General features: G+C 35.5%; 1 protein-coding gene and 1 long non-coding RNA gene across 5 annotated transcripts in view; both read right to left on the bottom strand.

Annotated features, from left to right (window-relative positions):
* The window catches only part of LOC144971907 (uncharacterized), a 29079-nt gene extending 16771 nt beyond the window's left edge, over positions 1-12308 (bottom strand). Inside the window, exons 1-2 of one of the 3 annotated variants that reach the window (XM_078912981.1) lie at positions 12164-12308; positions 8902-9113 (exon numbers count right to left, since the gene is read on the bottom strand). In XM_078912981.1, the coding sequence (XP_078769107.1) occupies positions 8902-9113; positions 12164-12224 (273 nt within the window). In that variant the 5' untranslated portion in view covers positions 12225-12308. Of the gene's footprint in view, positions 1-8901; positions 9114-11868 lie in introns of all 3 variants that reach the window. The other 2 variants (XM_078912998.1, XM_078912989.1) reach the window with 2 other exon arrangements.
* On the bottom strand, positions 272-7138 carry LOC144971898 (uncharacterized). Of its 2 annotated transcripts, none has more exons than XR_013645189.1 (4): positions 6999-7138; positions 4098-4210; positions 3494-3570; positions 272-2166 (listed from the first exon to the last, which is right to left on the bottom strand). It is a non-coding gene; the product is annotated as an uncharacterized LOC144971898 (long non-coding RNA). The 2 variants fall into 2 exon arrangements; XR_013645191.1 differs by lacking the exon at positions 6999-7138 and adding an exon at positions 5453-5564.
* Positions 12309-18626: the final 6318 nt, after the last annotated feature.

Below are 18626 nucleotides of genomic sequence, written 5' to 3'. Positions count from 1 at the left end.
TTGGAAAACAGATATAAGGGGATAGAAGACACAGTATGAACCCCCTGCCCACATTTGGAGGTCAGGAACCCCGCCCAGGTGGTAGGGACTGGGTGAGTAATAGCGCTGGTGGTAGGGACTCAGTGAGTAAAAGCGCTGGTAGGAATTCAGTGGTGTCACTGATTTTATGACATTAGAATATAAAGAAATTTACAACTACAATCAGACTAATGATTTTACAAAAGGTCCCCACAAAAAACTATATCTTTAAATTATTAAACAAGTCTGTTGATTAAATTAAATTATAATTTTATTTTAAAAGATCAAGAAAATGTCAAAATAAAAATGAAAGTTTTGACAACCAAAATGTACCTATTCCGTAACATATAAAGACACACAAACAAATCTTGTCTTCTTGCTCCTCTGTAATCTTGACACAGCATTGCTCTGATATTTCGTGAAGATGTGTAGCATGAACACTACTTCACTCTATACCGATCACGACCCAACAAGTATTGAGAACAACCATGCTTCTCAAATTTGTTTTACATACAGGACTTTGCACTATCCTTTTGAATCTGGATAGAGACTTGACCGACTCAATTGTTAACGGGCACCTTTTTACTGTCACACGCTTTTATTGGGATGTGATATTACGACTTATAATGTCCCTTTTTATTTCGTCACTGACCGACCACCTTTGAAATTTTGATATTCTACAACACAGTGTTTGGTCTCCTGTGTTATATTTGTTTTATTCTGTACCGACCTGTATAACACAGTTTCTGCCTTCTCTGTGTTATATTTTTATTGGGACATATAGTAACAGATTTGCCTTCTCTGTACTATGAATTGGTCACCCGTTCACGGACTGACACAGTACAGTAGCCTGCACTATGCCTTGCTATCTTCCGGCCCCAAACGTACTTCACACAATCAACCCTGCATTATGTGAAGGATAGCTAGTGACGTTTGGCGACTGAGAGACGTTGTCATCACAAGATAGCATAGCAACAGGTTTGAAAAATACCAACTTGTGGTTGCCTAAAGCTAATATCCCATTGAGACTTAAGCTCGTTCTACAGTAACGTGACAGCCCCCACCCACGTTAAAAATTTACTTTTTTGGTGGTTTATTACATGAAAATAAATTTTACAAATGGACAATGAGTAAATGTATTAAGGGAATTCTGTATGAAATTTCCTGTGTAGAGTCACATTTGAAAAATTTCGCAGTCTAACTGTCTCTGTCGTGTCAAGGGCATCTTTATGGTCGCATGTCTCTGTTATCTGGAGTCCCTGTCTGGTCAGTCTGTGTGTCCATAACGTCTTTGGTCTCTCTGTCTGGTCAGTTTGTGTGTCCATAACATCTGTGGTCTCTGTCTGGTCAGTCGGTGTGTCCATAACTTCTGTGGTCTCTGTCTGGGCAGAGTGTGTATTTATAATGTCTGTGGTCTCTGGTCAGTACGTGCATTTACAATGTCTGGTGTCTCTGAAAAGTCAGAAAGAGGGTTAGAATGGGGATTTGTCTGTATTAAGTCAGTCATGTCAACAATGTCAAAGTCTTTATCTTCAGAGACAAGAGTCAAAAATTGTTCCAACTGGGAGATTCTTTGCAGAAACTGATGTTCTACCATAACTTGAAATAAGCTATTGATCCTGTTTGTCACTGAAGATACAATTCGATACAGTCCTTCCTGTGTATTTGTCACACGTCATACTGGTACAATGTCAGTTTCAGGTTGGTCATGGATTTCCAGTCTTTCGCCCGCCATGACCCTCATCATCTATGCACATAATATTCACAAGTGGATACAAATATCGATTTACTTTGTATGTTGCATCCATAACAAAACACATCACAAAAAACACTCAAATCACGCCTCATTCTTCCCGTTACTTAAAACAAATACTCAAAACCAACATCCTCATTCACACTGAACTTTGTTACACCTCCTTCCTCCTCTATCTCTCTCAGTAATTCCTGTACCGTCTCACCGTCCGTCCTGTCAATATCAGTCTTGAACAATCTCCGCTGCAAATCTTCGACATCTTTAGGCAATACATTTTATCCTTGGCTTGATTGAATGTATTGCCTAAGTTGGGTTGTGGACACCTTTGTTTTAGCCATAGCCTTCACTGTCTCATTCACGAGGGGCAGGCGATTCTCCGGATAAAGTGAGGATGGCTAAATGTAAAAAGAAAAAAGATTAAAAGTACAAAATTGTATGCAATAGCATTCAATTCAGACCTGCCAGCTAACAAAACAATAAAAAGCATTTTATTTTTTATTGACAATTTAAAGACAAAAATCTGCATATAAACCCATAATGCACGAGTTGTGTTTGTCACTCCAAAATACTTGAATGAACTAAAATGCAACAGGCGCTCATCAAATTCAAGGGTTAAATGAATGACTGCAGAATTCCCAACAAACGTCGCTTCATTGTCTTTGTAACATTTTCATGGCATACAAAAACGCAATAGAGTGGTCACCATTTATAATTAGTCTTCAGAAATCAAGCACTTATAACTGCATCGTACTCATAGTCAAAGTCAAATTTTATTTTGAAAAGTCTATGGACAACCATCAAATCTTAAAATTCCTTATCTGGAACAAAAAAAAAAAACAAAGACAAAAAAAAAAAAAGACCCAAAAAAATACCACCACCTAGATCTGCTTATATTGTCTTACAGGACTTAATAGCGCTTACAACACTATAAAAAGGATGATGATATGGTGACTGATTCAATAAATAGGGAACAGTAGATTTCACGAGCACCTCAAAGATGTACCAATTTTGACATTACCTCAAAGTCTCACCGAGACACAAGCAAAGGATCCTGCTAAAACATTTACATAATGCAATAATATTCAAAACCTATAACAGTACATAACAGAGAGATGATTTACAGTATAAAAAATCATCTCAAGAAGAAAGGTACTGTATTTGACTGTCTGCCTCCCAACTAAAGACCCCCGCAAGGACCAGGAAAAAAATGAGCAATCTTAATCCATAACAAAGACAGGGAGCAACATGGAAAGGGAAAACAAATATAAGGGATAGAAAAATGTGAACTCTCTGCCCAGAACCCTTCCAAGAAATTTTTTTTTTAATAAAAAAAAAATACAAATTCTGGAACAGTCAATTTTGTCACAAGCTGGTCATCATCTCTCCATCTCAGTGCGCCACCTTGAATGTATCGTAATAAAATATGAGTTGGAATGGCTGTTGTTCTTTAAACATTTGGTCCTGGTGTCAACAGTGCATTTACCTAACTAATCTATTACTATATATTACACTCAATAGTGGGAGGGGGGAGGGACAATTAAGTACTGAAAATATAAAGTAACAAGAAAAGAAAAAATAATACATATTTATAAAAAAATTGAGTCTAATTGCGACTAAAATAGAATTTGCAATTAATTGCTGTCAAGTGTAAAATTTTCGGCAGCGAAAAACTGCAGGGACAAAATGTCGATGGAAAATAAGTATAAAATGAATGAGTCTTACCAATTTATCGCATGGGTGATTTTCATGGTTGTGATTAGCCCCTGTAACCCTCAGAAGCCAGTATTAATTTCAGAGTCCTGCATGGTAAGAAAAACTTTTTATTACAAAATAATAAAATTATCCACAACATAGTATGATAAAATATTAATAGCGTTGTCACTTGCATACCTCAATTGTGAAGGATTTCAACATGCAGATTATAGAGCAATTGAAAATAAATCTTAATAAGACATTCAATAATAATACTAATCCAGCGCAATCAGATTTTTTGAACAAATCAAGTCTTTCACTTTTTAAAACTGTTCTGCTAATAGTTGAACTATTGTCTTGCTGCATTACATCGTGCAGCCCGCCCACTGAAGACTGTAAATGAGCTGCAGATAGGCACACATTGCCTCTTCCTCTGGATGTTTTAAAATTCAGAATCAGTTTGATTGCTTTATTAAAATTGTCTTGGCAATCAAGATAGAAAAGCTGATGGTGATAATTTACTTCCGAGTTATGCTGAAATATTATAACCTTGTGCATATAATATTTTCATTTTTTTTAAAATATGTAAAAGTAAAAAAACACCTCCTGCCCCCGTCCAAAAACAACCTCCTACCTCTGGTTAGGGCGAACTCCTTTGCTTGAAGTCAATTGCTTTTTGCCCTGCTTGCATTCATAGACACAAAAGTCATAAATTAGCCAACTTTCCTCAGGGTGATATGATGGAAGCTGAAAAACACGGAATAATATAAAAGATCATAACATAAACACCTAAATATTAAGTTAAAAATTGCAATATTTTCTCCAACTGAGACAAAGGTGTTACAGTTCAGTACGTTAGAAGAATAAGAAAGTAAGTCGAGAGTTTTCTCGAAGAACTTAAATTTGTGACGTGGTACTCAAATCAGGGACTAGGTCAAAAGCTGAATGGCACAAATGGAAAGCCAAAGGCATGTTGTTTTCAATATTTAAAGTCAATAAAAATTCAAATTCTGTGCATTCTAATATTAGGCAAACAACTACAGACCACACTAAATTGAATTGTATTAAGTAAAAGGATCTTGTCACATTCAATCAAGCTGTCATTTGAGAAAAATTACTTCATTATAAATTGAAGTTCAGATCGCATGTTTGAAGCCGTATTAGGAAAATTCATGTATTTGTGTATAAGCCAAGTTTCATCAAAATCACAGTGGCAACGAGTGTCTAATATTTGCCACCAGATACACTCGTAAAATTTGAGTGTAGGCCTATTTAGCAAAATCATATATTAGGAATGGTTTATACTACATCATAAAGTAGCGCATGCCCGTCATCATCCTGCATCTTTATTATATATATATAAATATTAAAAAAAGAATTGAGCTTTCATAAGCCGCAATATCCACCAAACATGCTCAAAGCACTTTACAAAGGATCCATGACTAGCAGCAACACGTAACAAGTAGAACGTTAGGCGACGTTTTTCTTCTGACAGACAACGCTCTTAGCGGATAGGAAATCATACACACGAGTACAGTGAGAGAATGTGAGTCCTTGATGAGGCTCGACCCCAGGACCTTCCAATCCGGAAGTGAGTGCCACACAGCCGCATATATCTTGGCTGTTCTTGAGAATTTGCCAAACACCTACAAACTAATTAGTAAAAAGAGGGGAGATGGGCAGAAATAGACAGACAGATACACACTCAGAGAGAGAGAGAGAATAATATCAGTTGCCTGTGGTGTCAGTCCGTTTAGGAGTGAGGTGGCGGAAGAAGTAGTCTAGCATTAGTACTTGGGTAGTAGTAGTAAGTAGTAAATAGGGGAGGTCTTCTGCACATTCCTTGAGCTAAGGAAAGTATTCCTTCAACTAACCTTAAAATAAAAAATAAAACATTGTACATTTCCAACACTTGGACCTGCACTATGACCTATAACTAAAACTAACAGACAAAAAAAAAAAAACCCCGCTAAGACTCCTCTCCAGTACCTTTCAATATTTCAAATTGAATTATAATGGCTGCGGAAAACTAAAACAATGGTCATATAAGGAAATTTACAAATCAATCAAGTTGTTCTACAGGTTTTAAAATGAAAATATGAAGTAACAAGATATCACTCTAATATAGTGACACCTAACTAACACTAGACATCACACCAGCAGCAATGCTGAGCGGAGTAATTTTACTTTTTTCACTAGCAACCAAGTTGCCACATTGGATTTTCTTTCTTAACTTTTTTTTTTTTTAGTGTTCTGCTAATGTGCAATCTACATTTAAAATAAAAAGTGGCATCTTTCATTTCTTGTAATTCTAAACAGACACGATTATTAAAACATGTCCACTTCACATCTCAACAACAGGGACAATTTTTTTCACTTCTTGAGGCAGTCTTTTCTTACTTCTTTTAAATTTCATTTTTTTAAAGCTTCTTTATTGATTTGTTTATAAGTTCTATTGTTCTTCTTATTATAATTTCATTGTCAATATCATTTTCATCAGCATACTTTTACAGTACTTTTACCATGTTATTCTTACGCTCTTACAGTTACAGTACAGCAGAGCTATACCTAACGCAGACCTTTAAAGTGCTACTAAATTTGAAAAATTAAAAAAACGTTTGACAAAAGATCCACAGTTCAAAAGCTAAAACAATTATAAAGTGAAACTACCTCGAGGCTCGAGGAACATCGGGGGTAAGGTCTCCCGCCCATACTGGGCACTGGGGGACTGGAAGTCTAGAGAGCTGCGCCGGTGGAACCCGTAATTTAGTTTCTTAAACGGTTCCGATCATTCAGGAGAGGAGTAGTACCTATCTAGTTGTAGTTATTAGTAGAAGAAGAAGAAGAAGAAGAAGGAGCATGTTCAGGTTCAAGTTCAACCCTCTTCTTTAACTTCTTAGTAGGCACTTGCAAGAATTTTTCAAAATAGTGGCTATGGGTATTAATTTAGCGTAGAAAAATAAAGGGGAGTGAAACATTAACTAGAGTGAAAAATTATCGCTCTGTCTCAACTGGTTAAAAAGTTATGACCGTTTATGTGGTGGAAAATCTCTAATTAATAGGAAAAAATGTGACAAAAGCACAGCATCCCAATGGATAATCACGTATAATTCAGAAACAGCTTCAGATACAACTTTCAAATTTTTACATGTGGTAAATCAACATCTCTGTAATACATTGCAAACAGAAAATGAATTATTTTGAGAAAGAAAAGTATAGTTTAGAGCTGAGACAGCTGAAATCAAGGAAAAATAGATCACGACATGCAAATGAATGGCCGATTGGAATTTTGGAAAAGTCAATAATAAAATATTTATTCACATGAAGATAGACCAAATACACCACTGAATCGGCGTCATTTAGTTGTTCACTTTGAACTTTTCAAAATGAAAATAGACCTCATGCAAGCAAAGATATGAACTGACAAATGTTTGAGGTGGTGTACTCTTCTTAGTTGATAGAGTTAGAGTGAGAATGACGAGAAATGAGTTGCCACTTAATTAAGGAAAAAAATTGTCGTATCTAGTTTACTTACCTTCTTTGTTGACTTTTTAATAAAAAGTACATTATTCTCATTTTCGAATGTTTTCAAATTGGAGAAAAGATGAGAATGTCTCGTTTACCGAGAGGGCCATTTTCTTTGCTTCACACTTCTCAAAGAAAGACCGTGAAAAGTGGAGCAGGGTTGCCAGATTATTTTTCAACAAAATGCCAGTGGAAGACTCAAAAAATGCCAAAACACTCCAAAAAATGCCAAAGTCTGTTGACTCCCACCCCTACTAAGAAAACTACTCACTTTTGATAGACAATTTACTATCATATCCTGGTGGCTTGCGTGTTTTCTTTTCTTTCTTTTTTTCTTTTTTTTTTTTTTGAATTATACTAAATTTCCTGTTGGGGTTAACAGGCGACCATGACGCAAATTTTCACGAGTTTTGCAGGAGATTCCCAGAAAACTTACGAGGATACTTGTCGAGGGCTGAATTTGAGTGAATATCTGAGGGAGGCAGGGCTAGTTCAGGGTGTGAGTTTTAATAGCAAAATTTTCCGATGTGAAGAGATTTGTTTTTACGCGTTTAGAAATAATTAAGAAAAGGTGTCATTTGAAGAATAATATACAAGAAAAGAAAATGCCAAATGAAAATGCCAAATGCCAAATGATTTTTCTAATGCCAAACGGTTTTCAAAAATGCCAGATTTTTGGAATCTGGCATTTAAAATGCCAAACTGGCAACCCTGGAGGCTGGGGTCGGCTGGTCCTTGATAGCTCACAAATGCAACTTTAAACGCATAAGAGTGCTGGGAGTAGGTAGCTACAAATAGGTAAAGGAGCGGTGGTTTGCAACTTTAAACACATAAGAGTTCTGGAGTACAAATAGTGAAAAGCGGTAGTTTTCGCTATTTGTAGTGGTAGTACAAATAACCACTTCGTAGAATAATAAAGGATTGGGACAGAGAATCTCACGTTGCCCTTGTTAACCAGTTTACTGCCGTACTCTGGAAAACTTGTATTTCAAAAATTTGGCCAGAAAACTCGTCCCTCAAACACCGATCGATTTAAATCACCCTCATCTTGGCAAAAACTCTCAAACCTGGGACTTCGCAAAGTCCCAGGTTTGAGAGTTTTGGCCAAGATGAGGATTATTTAAATCGATACATGTTTTAATGACGAGTTTTCTGGCCAATTTTTAAAATTCGAGTTTTTTTCCAGAGTACAGCAGCTAACTGGTTGATAAATTCGCTCCCCGTCATCTGATTCACTGCGACAGTTCACCGGATTGGGACAGAGGATCATGTTGCCCTTTATAAACAAAATATTGTTGTTGTTTGATCATGAAAGTTCGTAGAATGAGGAACAGATTTATTTGAATGGCTGGCTACTATTCTCTGTGCTGTGCATGAATTAGGGCTGTATCTAATTATAAGAATCGGGAACTAATGGCTGTTGATCAGTAAGTAATGAGGGGGAGGGGGGGGGGAGAAGAATAACGAAGATTAAAAAGAAGAAAGGAGGAGGAGGAAGAGGAGGAGGAGGAGGGCGGGGGGGGGGGGAGAGAGAGAGGAAGAAGAAGAAGAAGAAGAAGAAGAAGAAGAAGAAGAAGAAGAAGAAGAAGAAGAAGAAGATGATGATGATGATGATGATGATGATGATGATGATGATGATGATGATGATGATGATGATGATGAAAAATTGAAGAGGATTAGAAAGTAGAGAAGGAAGAGCAAGAGGAGAAGGGAGAGGAACAAGAAGAGGATGAAGAGGCGGATGAAGATGAAAACGATGATGATTATGATGATGATGAGGAGGAGGAGGAGGAGGATGAGGAGGAGGAGGAGGAGGAGGAGGAGGAGGATGAGGAGGAGGAGGAAGTAGAGGAGGAGGAGTAGAATAGGAAAACGAAAATTGACAGGACAAAACTAATATTATGTTAATTTACCATGTTGTGGATGTCCCTTGAGAATTGGCTAATTCTTCTATTTCTTTCTGTATTCCTTTTAGTATGATCAGCATTTTGATTACTCGGCTGATGCTGCGGATGTTGTTCTTGGTGGTGATGACTCTGTTGTTGTTTGTTGTTATTACTGTGAGGCGTAGGTTTGTTACTCATTGTGAAAACCGAGGAGATTGTCGTAGGAGATGATTGTGTATCTAAATATAATAACAGGATTACTTTATCTATTCCAATTAAAAACATGTATAATCTATTCATATAAATAAAATGTAGAAATGAATCATATACAATCGTATATACGTTACCATAGATAGGGTAAATAATTGACTGGTAGGGCTTTACAAAGACCATGTGGGAAATTTTTCAACTCGGAAAGGCCATAAAACAAGCGATTGTAATTGGTATTGATGTAAAGTGTAAAGTTCATCTGTAGATTTGATAACCGAACGCAATAGGGAACATATACTGGTTCCAATCTCCTTGGAAGTGAGTGGGAAATCAGCTTTCCGGTGGACCGGATATATATATATATATGCAACCTTGTGCAACTGATATTCTGGTTTCAGTACGAGCATCATATTTACTAGCCTAAATAAATTCTGGTTTTCAATAAAGATCATCCATCCTCGCTATTTTACTCCCCGTTATAGATTCTGCCTACACTTACAAATAGCTATGCCATGAAATGATGCAATATGTAGCCTGTTGTTAATCCTCCGGAGGACTGGCTACATACTTCCAATGAGTTTGGAACCGGAACGGAGGAAGGTGTGGCGTCACGAAATCTGCGACCTCTTGAGTCATTGTAATTTTTCTTGATTTGAGAGCAGGTATTACCATCACACTAATGAGACCATAATTTAATTTAGGTAATCGGACTTGCAAGCAAGTGTTATTTGGTATAGATAAACTTTTGTTTGTGTCTTTCTTTGTTTTTAAATAGTTTTCATTTCACAGAATGATAGAATAAAAAGTTAAAATACAAAAGACGACATGGCATTGCAACTGATTTCCAACATCCTACCCGGAATGAGGGATTTTGCTGATTCTTAACCGACAGATAGGATTGCTTACTTGAATAAAGGAGATTATCCAGTTAATTGGCGCACCCAGGAAATTTTTTTTATGAGAATTTTAACAAGATGAGGGTAATTTAAATCGTTTGTTATTTGAAGAGCAAGTTTTCTGGCAAATTTTTTTTTAATACGAGTTTTTCCAGAGTACTGATTAAGTACTCCCATTATAAATCATGAAGCTCTGAATTCATTTCTTTACTCCAATTGAAACAAATGAAGTTGTTTAAATGCACGAGCTACATATATTAATCGTGACAATTTGATTTCACATTTTCAGCCCATCAAAAACAGAATATCATACTCTACATTTATTACACGTGAATTTTTTTTTTTTAATTTGCCTCTCCCTAATTTTAAAAAAGATTTTTTTTGTTGACTAACTAGGTAGAATTAGACAAGGTGACGCATATCTATTATGACGGAAAGCATACCCCTGTAAAGAATCTTCTTCTTTCAGCTTATCCCGCATTTTGCAGGGTTGCCATAATGAATGCCACATCTCCATGAAAATCGATTCAGAGCATCATCATCTTCCAGGCTCAGTTCTTTCATATCATCCTTTACCTTATCCAACCATCTAGTCTAGTCTTTGGGCGTCCCTTTTTCCTCTTTCCGTCTAATTGTAAGCCCAATACTTTCCTTCCCATGTACTCCCTCTTCTCTTTACATGTCCGAACCATTTCAGTCTATATTCTCTCATCTATATTGACACATTCTTGTAAAGAATACAGGCATCAAATCGTTCCAACTATCGAGCACACTCTGTGGTGTATTGGCAGCACGTCTGACGGGTACTCTGAGGTTCGATCCCCAGTCGAGGCAGATTGATATTTTGGGACAATTTTTAATTTTGTATTTTTCTTTGTGCTTTGTCTGTCCTTGTTTTATACACACCATTTATATGTGGATTTTGGCACATCTTGTTGATTTAAATGCTGATTCTAGGTCGTCAAAATGAAACCCAAGATTTCTAACAGATAAAAAATGTTATTTTAGACTGTCATTTAAAAAATTACTCTCAGAATTACTGTGGTCTTTCCAGATTATACATGTAATTATTATTGTTTTGTCTTCGTCTGGGTTAGCCAGTCATATATTATATTGTTAGTGCAGCATTCAATGTCCTGAAATATTATGTTATGTATATGATTTGATGATGATGATTGCTTATAACAGTTGTGCATTGTTTGCTTAAAGATTATATTGCATAGTTCTATCGCTGGTAGTAGTAGTAGTAGTAGTAGTAGTAGTAGTAGTAGTAGTAGTAGTAGTAGTAGTAGTAGTAGTAGTAGTAGTAGTAGTAATAGTAGTAATAGTAGTACACTAGTAGTAGTAGTAGTAGTAGTAGTAGTAGTAGTAGTAGTAGTAGTAGTAGTAGTAGTAGTAGTAGTAGTAGTAGTAGTAGTAGTAGTAGTAGTAGTAGTAATAGTAGTAGTAGTAGTAATAGTAAGTAATAATAATAGCAACGGCAGTAGAGATTGTGCAATTGCAACAATAACAACGGTAGCAATGATAAAAATAATAACAATAGTTATAATAATAATAATAATAATAATAATAATAATAATAATAATAATAATAATAATAATAATAATAATAATAATAATAATATATAATAATAATAATAATAATAATAATAATTATAATAATAATAATAATAATAATAATAATAATAATAATAATAATAATAATAATAATAATAACATCATCATCATCATTATCATCATCATCATCATCATCATCATCAACATCATCTCTATTGCTACCGTTGTTATTGTTCTCATCGTCGTCATCTCCATCACCGCCATCGTTATCTACTATTTTATCAATTTGGCTTATGAATATTTTTTCTCTATTTTGAAACTCTGGAGCCTACCTTTCAATTAAATACAGTGAATGCACAAACTAATTTATTTTCAAATATTGCGTACAGCTCTATGTTTCATGTCAATTTTAATTCAAAAAATAATAATGATAATCAAAACGTGGCACTGAAAATTAAAACAAAGCACAATATTCACAAATCGCCATACGCAATGGTCAAATTGTAATACCACGGGATAATAACGTTTGTTAGATACCAATAGCACAAAAATTATATGTTTAATTTGTTAAGATTATAATATTGTCCCTAAACTTGCAAGCTATTGAAAATCCTTACAGATACGTACAACTTTGAACTTCACAACTTGTCGACTTCTTGTCGTAGAGATAACGAGATTTACTGGTCATATATCCGTGGGTAGCAACCGACACCCCTTAACTAACCAATCTTTCAGAAATCAACAGCACATATTGTTACAATGAATCGGCTGTTATCGGCCAACTTCCCTCTTGCACGTCGCCAGGTATTGCTACTGATTCGTAGAGTCAAAATCAATAAGTAAATAAGGTCCGCCTTCTTAATGTTAAAAGATCAAAGATTGAATGTATCTGGCTGAGTTGCCAGCAGGCCACTTCTTTTAAACCATAACATGCCAAACATCCGACCCTTTGAAAATATGGTTAATGTCAAACTATCTCAACAATCATTGAATTGAAAACAGACTTGTTTGCTTGTTCGCTTGTCTATCTGTGTACTCTTGAATGAAAGACGGAGTACATGGTTATCCTGGTTTTGATATACAGTGTATTTTTCTCAAATAGCTAGAATACATACAAACTCCTGTCACTAACAGTATGTAGAAACACGTGATCGATTATCGTATTGCCGTACAATTTATCTTTATAAAGACCATCATCAATATATGCTCACGTTTTTTACCTCCACATAACACATTATGATTGCTGCAGGAAATGACCGATCACGTGATGTTGTTCACCAACTCTTGATACAATTTTGGAGAGCGAGCAAATATTATAGAACCGCAAGTCACGTATGCTGTCTTTCAGTGTGTCTCAAGATAAAAATCGAATGCATTGAATCGCGGTCTGCGAGATGCCTGGATAAGTCCAGCTGATGACAGCCATTGAAATGATTTCCTATCTTATTCAGAACTCGAGCCGCCATATGGAAAGGGACACAGTTGGGTTCGGTTATGCATTAAATTATTTCTCCCCTGATTTTATCTGCCGTATGTAGGTATACAGTGATGCCCTTCGCTAAAATCAGAAAAGCCTGATTTTTTTTCTCGTAAAGACCATATTGAAAATACTTCATGGAAAGCTTCTCTCCATCAAATGATATCTTCCTTAAATCATAGAAAAGGATCCACATAGCTTCCTTTTAACGAAGCAAGACTTTCACCTCTTAATAAAATCAAGTAACCGATACCGACCAACGTCAGTCGGAATATTTCAAAAAGCCTGTATTCCGGCCAAACGACATCCCTGACTATGAGCTAGGGGGTCTCGGTAGAGAAGCAAAGGGACAGAAATCGATCTCGGGTAAGGTCCAGATTTTTTTCCGACCCCTAACCCCCCTCCCCCACCCCACCCCTGTCCACCAAGCAGTGATTTGATTGCTGGGTCTGTTAGATCTGGCGGAACGTACTTCGTGATATACTAGCGCCCTTTCCAAAGGGTGGCAAGCAATTGTTATTGTCCGCCTCACGCTGTAGAAACCCAGGATAAACTCCCGTTCCATGGGCATAATTGTTCTGAAGGGCTACACTATTATCTTAAACTTGTCAAAGAAAAAGAGAAACCTGATAATTCTTAAATTAGAGACTTCAAATAATTCATAAAGACAAATTCTATTCTAGAATTTATCACATTTGACACTCCATACTTTATTTACTCTCTAATGTAGGTATATTATACTTGACCTACTAAGTCTTATTAAGGTTGATCTGCAATTGAATGAGCAAAGCATTGTAAAAGTCAAATAAGGGTTCCAGCGTTTAAAAGTCGACAAATGTATCAAAAATATAAGACACATTTTCTGGAACCAATTTCAAATTGTCATCTGGTGGATATCAAAGATTGTAAAGTTAAAGCCGTCTTATTGTTGTTTTATTATAATCGTATCCTATCGTTTAAGAGCTAATATGTTCTTTTAAAATGTTTATGCTCTGTGTAACTTTTATGCATTGATACAATTTATCAATTATATAAATAGTATTCAATGTCGATTAATTGATAATATTGAGAATTAAATATCCACTTACATAAATAAGTGTATTATTCAATATTCATAGTATAATTAACTCTATTCATATGGCATGTCCGTCTTGCACATTCGAGAGTTTCAAATAACTGATATACAAAATACAATTATCCAATGTCATGTTATATTATTCGTCAAAATCAAATATTATTAAGCTTTTTATCAATGGCATTCTTTACATTATTAATTGAATTATAAATTTTTGTCTCAAACTTTAGATTAGTCCAAATTGTAACAGTTGATGCGAAAAATTAATAAAATCATTATAATCTATATTGTAAGAAACCATGCACGAGTCTATATAAATATATATATATATATATATATATATATATATATATATATATATATATATATATATATATATATATATATATATATATATATATATATATATATATTTTTTTTTTTTTTTTTTTTTTTTTTTTTTTTTTTTTTTTTTTTTTTTTTTTTTTTTATTATTTTTTTTTAGTGTTGGTGGGTACTTGTAGGTACAAAAGTGCTCGATAATGGTGGTTAGAGCTAATATATAATGTAAATTTTCACTCACATTTTTTGCCGAGACGACTCGTTTCTGTGTTTTCCACACTGCTTCAGTCGGCATAATCCATTTTGTAATCTAAATCGGCAGATAAAATCAGGGGAGAAATAATTTAATGCATAACCGAACCCAACTGTGTCCCTTTCCATATGGCGGCTCGAGTTCTGAATAAGATAGGAAATCATTTCAATGGCTGTCATCAGCTGGACTTATCCAGGCATCTCGTAGATTACAAAATGGATTATGCCGACTGAAGAAGTGTGAAAAACACAGAAACGAATCGTCTCGGCAAAAAATGTGAGTGAAAATTTACATAATATATCCTAAGTACTTCTTTCAGGAATGAATTTATCGAATCACAACGGGTTATCGAGAGATCTGTCCGGGCATAAATAAGTATTATTGGGAATCAAGTAATTTACTACCAGCAATATTAAAAGCAAAACACTTGTCAGTTATGTCTTTGTCTAGCTACAGTAATATTAATAATTTATAAAAAGGGAACGGGGATTGGTAAAGTCAAAAAGCAAAAGCAGCTTGTTACTAGGATTTTAATTCCTAAACTCTGTCTCGACTAGGCTTAAGATTATAGATATTGTGATCATAATAATAGGTTTTTAAAAATAAAATTTATGAAAAAGTAGTAGTAGTAGTAGTAGCAGCAGCAGCAGCAGCAGCAGCAGCAGTGTGTGTTGTGCTACCCATTGCCTGCAGGAAGGCAAATGTTTTACTGAAAATGTAGTATAGTAAATAGTATGTTGGAAAAGGCTCTTACTCACATTCTCTCACTGTATTCAGATGTGAAATGAGTATCTGACCGTTAAAAGTGTTGTCTCTCTCTCTGTGTGTGTGGTGGGGGAGTGTAATATCGCCTAAAAGGCGTCATATCAGGATTTAAATGTTTAGTGTTACTGATACTGATAGCACATTTAGTGGATATTGTCCTATATAAAAGCTCAAGGTTATCTTGTTTTTTTAAAATGGTTTTTAGCTGTAGACATACCCACACTGACCACAGCTCTTTGGCAAAGAGAACAAAAATAGTTGAACCGGGTACCTGTTACATCTCTACCCTCCCCCCCCCCCCCCCCCCCCTCTGTTATAGATGGAACGAAATTGACTTCACTCAACTCTTTGTTATTGTTTTTAGCCAGCCATTTTTATGAGTAGTACTCACTAAATTGCATTAATCATACTATAAACGTTTAAGTAAGGTTACACAGATTGCATTCATTTTCCTCTCAAGGTCCGTCCTGTCTTCCATTTGACATTTCCTCTCAGTTGATCTCTTGTTTTATCATAATCATAGCAAAGTGAGTGCAACTCACTCGTTTTTAGTTGCCGAACCGAACGCGAATGTTTTATCTCGGAATTTAAATTTCTTTCAGTTTCCTACCAACAAGTGAAAGAACACATGGAGCTTCTTTGTTATTGAATGAATATTGGTTTTAGAACATGTTTAGATGATCGGTTCTTACCCAATAAATGTTTGAATTAATATTAATAGTAATAGTAATATAAACCTTTAACTTTAGGGTTTACACATGCATAGCGTCTATGACATACTGGTTATTCACGAACAGGAGACGAAAATGAAGGTACTCAGTTTACAGCCTAAGCCAGCTAATTAAAGTCGTTAAGAAAACCATGAATCGGTCTTGGTCTGGTTAAACTGTTCTCATGCCAGAACGACTTTCTTTTTCCACCAAATACCCCCTCCCTCCCCCTAGAAATATATATTTTTTACAACAAAAAAAAAACAAATGTGCAGGCTTATCAAATGACAATGACAATGACAAGACCATGCATGCACGGTTGAAGTTGTGAAGAGTCAAGCACTCAAGTTTCGTGAAAAGGGGAGGCTACTGGACTTTTACTCAGCACTCATTTTCTAATGAAAGGTTGTTTCCCTTGAAAATGGATAAGATAACCTTTTTTGTCTGTCAAGTGAACTCCAATGTTATGTAGTCTCAATAAACTGAAGTACATACACTCTATATTTTATTTATATTCACAGGGCCACGCACCGATGATATGATTATTTCTTTTTAGAACCTCAGATACATTTGGGACCACTTTCAACAACACTTTTACCAAAGAGGGTGGAACAGTAAGATTTCCAAAAGTTAACCAGCACGAGCAAACGTCCAAGAAAAATTGGGACGAAAAAGGGTTTTTATCCATTGTTCAATACCGGACAGTTCCCTATTCGTTCCATAGATAGTTCAATACCGGAACCAAAAACAAAAAGAAAAAAAGGAAAAATAAAACCCAAAACGCTCTTCAAAAAATCCCAAAACTCTTCAACGGTGCCCAGCTTAACACAAATGACAATGATAAGACCATGCTTGCATCGTTGATGAAGAGTAAAGCACTCGATTTTCGCGAATAGAGGCTACTGGACTATTTTTCTGGTCCCAAGTGAACTCCATGTTGTAGTCTCAATAAGCTTGAAACGCAAAATTGGGGAAAGTTTTCTTATTTGCATTGCAACCGCAAAATCTGCACGTTTTGCACATTTTTGACAAATTCTTTTGCTTTTTTGGGATTCTTGCCAGGAAACTGTGCCTCCCCTCACAGCTAGTGCACGCCGTTATATATTTCCAACCATCAGCTCTGCTGATGTTGAAAGGACTTTTACTTTGCACAATATGAATTTAAGTGATCGAAGGAGAAGTTGGAGCCAGGCAACCCTGAAAGCTTAGATTTTTTTTTTTATTATAATAATTTCATTGACAGCAATTTTTTATTGTAAATTTTGTTTTCCCCCAACTTTGCCCCTATTTCCAAATCAGCATAATTTCTGGCAAAATTTGCCATTTTTTGTCCCATAGTTTAGCATAATTTTGAGTTCGAAATTGCGTAATTCCGCGGGAATATTTTATTACATGGGTTGCATGTAGTTAAGTGTGATACAACATATTAAGAAATTTTTGCTAAATTTTTTACTTATTTTCTTCTGCAAAATTCATCATTTTATTTGCAAAATTTTGAAATATTTTTTTGCAAAAAACCACGTGGTCAGATCTACATTATATATTCACAGGGCCACGCACCGACGATTGTTTCTGTTTAGAACCTCAGAGACATTTGGGACTACTTTCACGTTATTTCAACAATAGTTTTACCAAAGAGGATGGGACAGTAAGATTGTCATAAGTTTACCAGCGCTTGCAACGTCAAAGAAAAAATGGGACAAAAAGGGTATTTCATCCATAGTTTAATACCAGTTCTCTATTCGTTCCATAGATAGTTCAATACCGGGTAATACTCTATTCGTGACGTAAATAATGTGAACAATTCCCACTCAATGAACTCAAATCGCTGTACAAGGTGTCCCAAGACAGCTGTATCAGGATTTAAGATGAAACCTGACACATTTGTCACGCTTTCATCAAGAGAAAACTCTTGTCTCACCTGAAACCAAAGTGTGGTGAAAAATGTAAACAAACGTTCTTAACCGAGAACTCAACACAGCGGGACCCGAAACTAGGATATTGATTACAAAGCAACATATCACTACTATACCACAAAACGGCATAAAGCCGATGACCACTCAATTGCCCCATGCTCATAAACTGTAAAGATACTTAAATGGTTACAAATTAGTTATGTGCAGCAAAAACCAATATTACAATGAAGCCAACTTCCATTTATCCGGTTATTACTGACGGTTTTGTTCGTTTTAATGGATTTTGGCGCTTGCAACACTATTAAGTCATTTCAGTGCTAGTAAAGAGGAAGGTGAATAGAAAAAAAAAGAACCGCTGATTTTGAAATATGGTGCTAGAGACGGATGGTAGATGCGTCATGGAAAGAGACAAATTCAAACAGTATTATGGTTTTGGGTGGACTAAAAATATAAGAAAGTATTCCTGGTGACTGTACAGAAAGTTAGCGTACTATGACCACATACGACGCCACAACAGTTTCCACGTCAAACTTGAAGGAAAGATTAATGGGAAAAGAGGGAGGGGGAGACAAC

The sequence above is a fragment of the Berghia stephanieae genome, chromosome 1 (assembly GCF_034508935.2).
Source record: "Berghia stephanieae isolate SIO BIC M18660-M18661 chromosome 1, UCSD_Bste_1.3, whole genome shotgun sequence".
NCBI lineage: Eukaryota > Metazoa > Mollusca > Gastropoda > Nudibranchia > Aeolidiidae > Berghia > Berghia stephanieae.
Note: the sequence above shows the minus strand (reverse complement) of the source record. Positions and strands in the feature narration are given on the sequence as shown.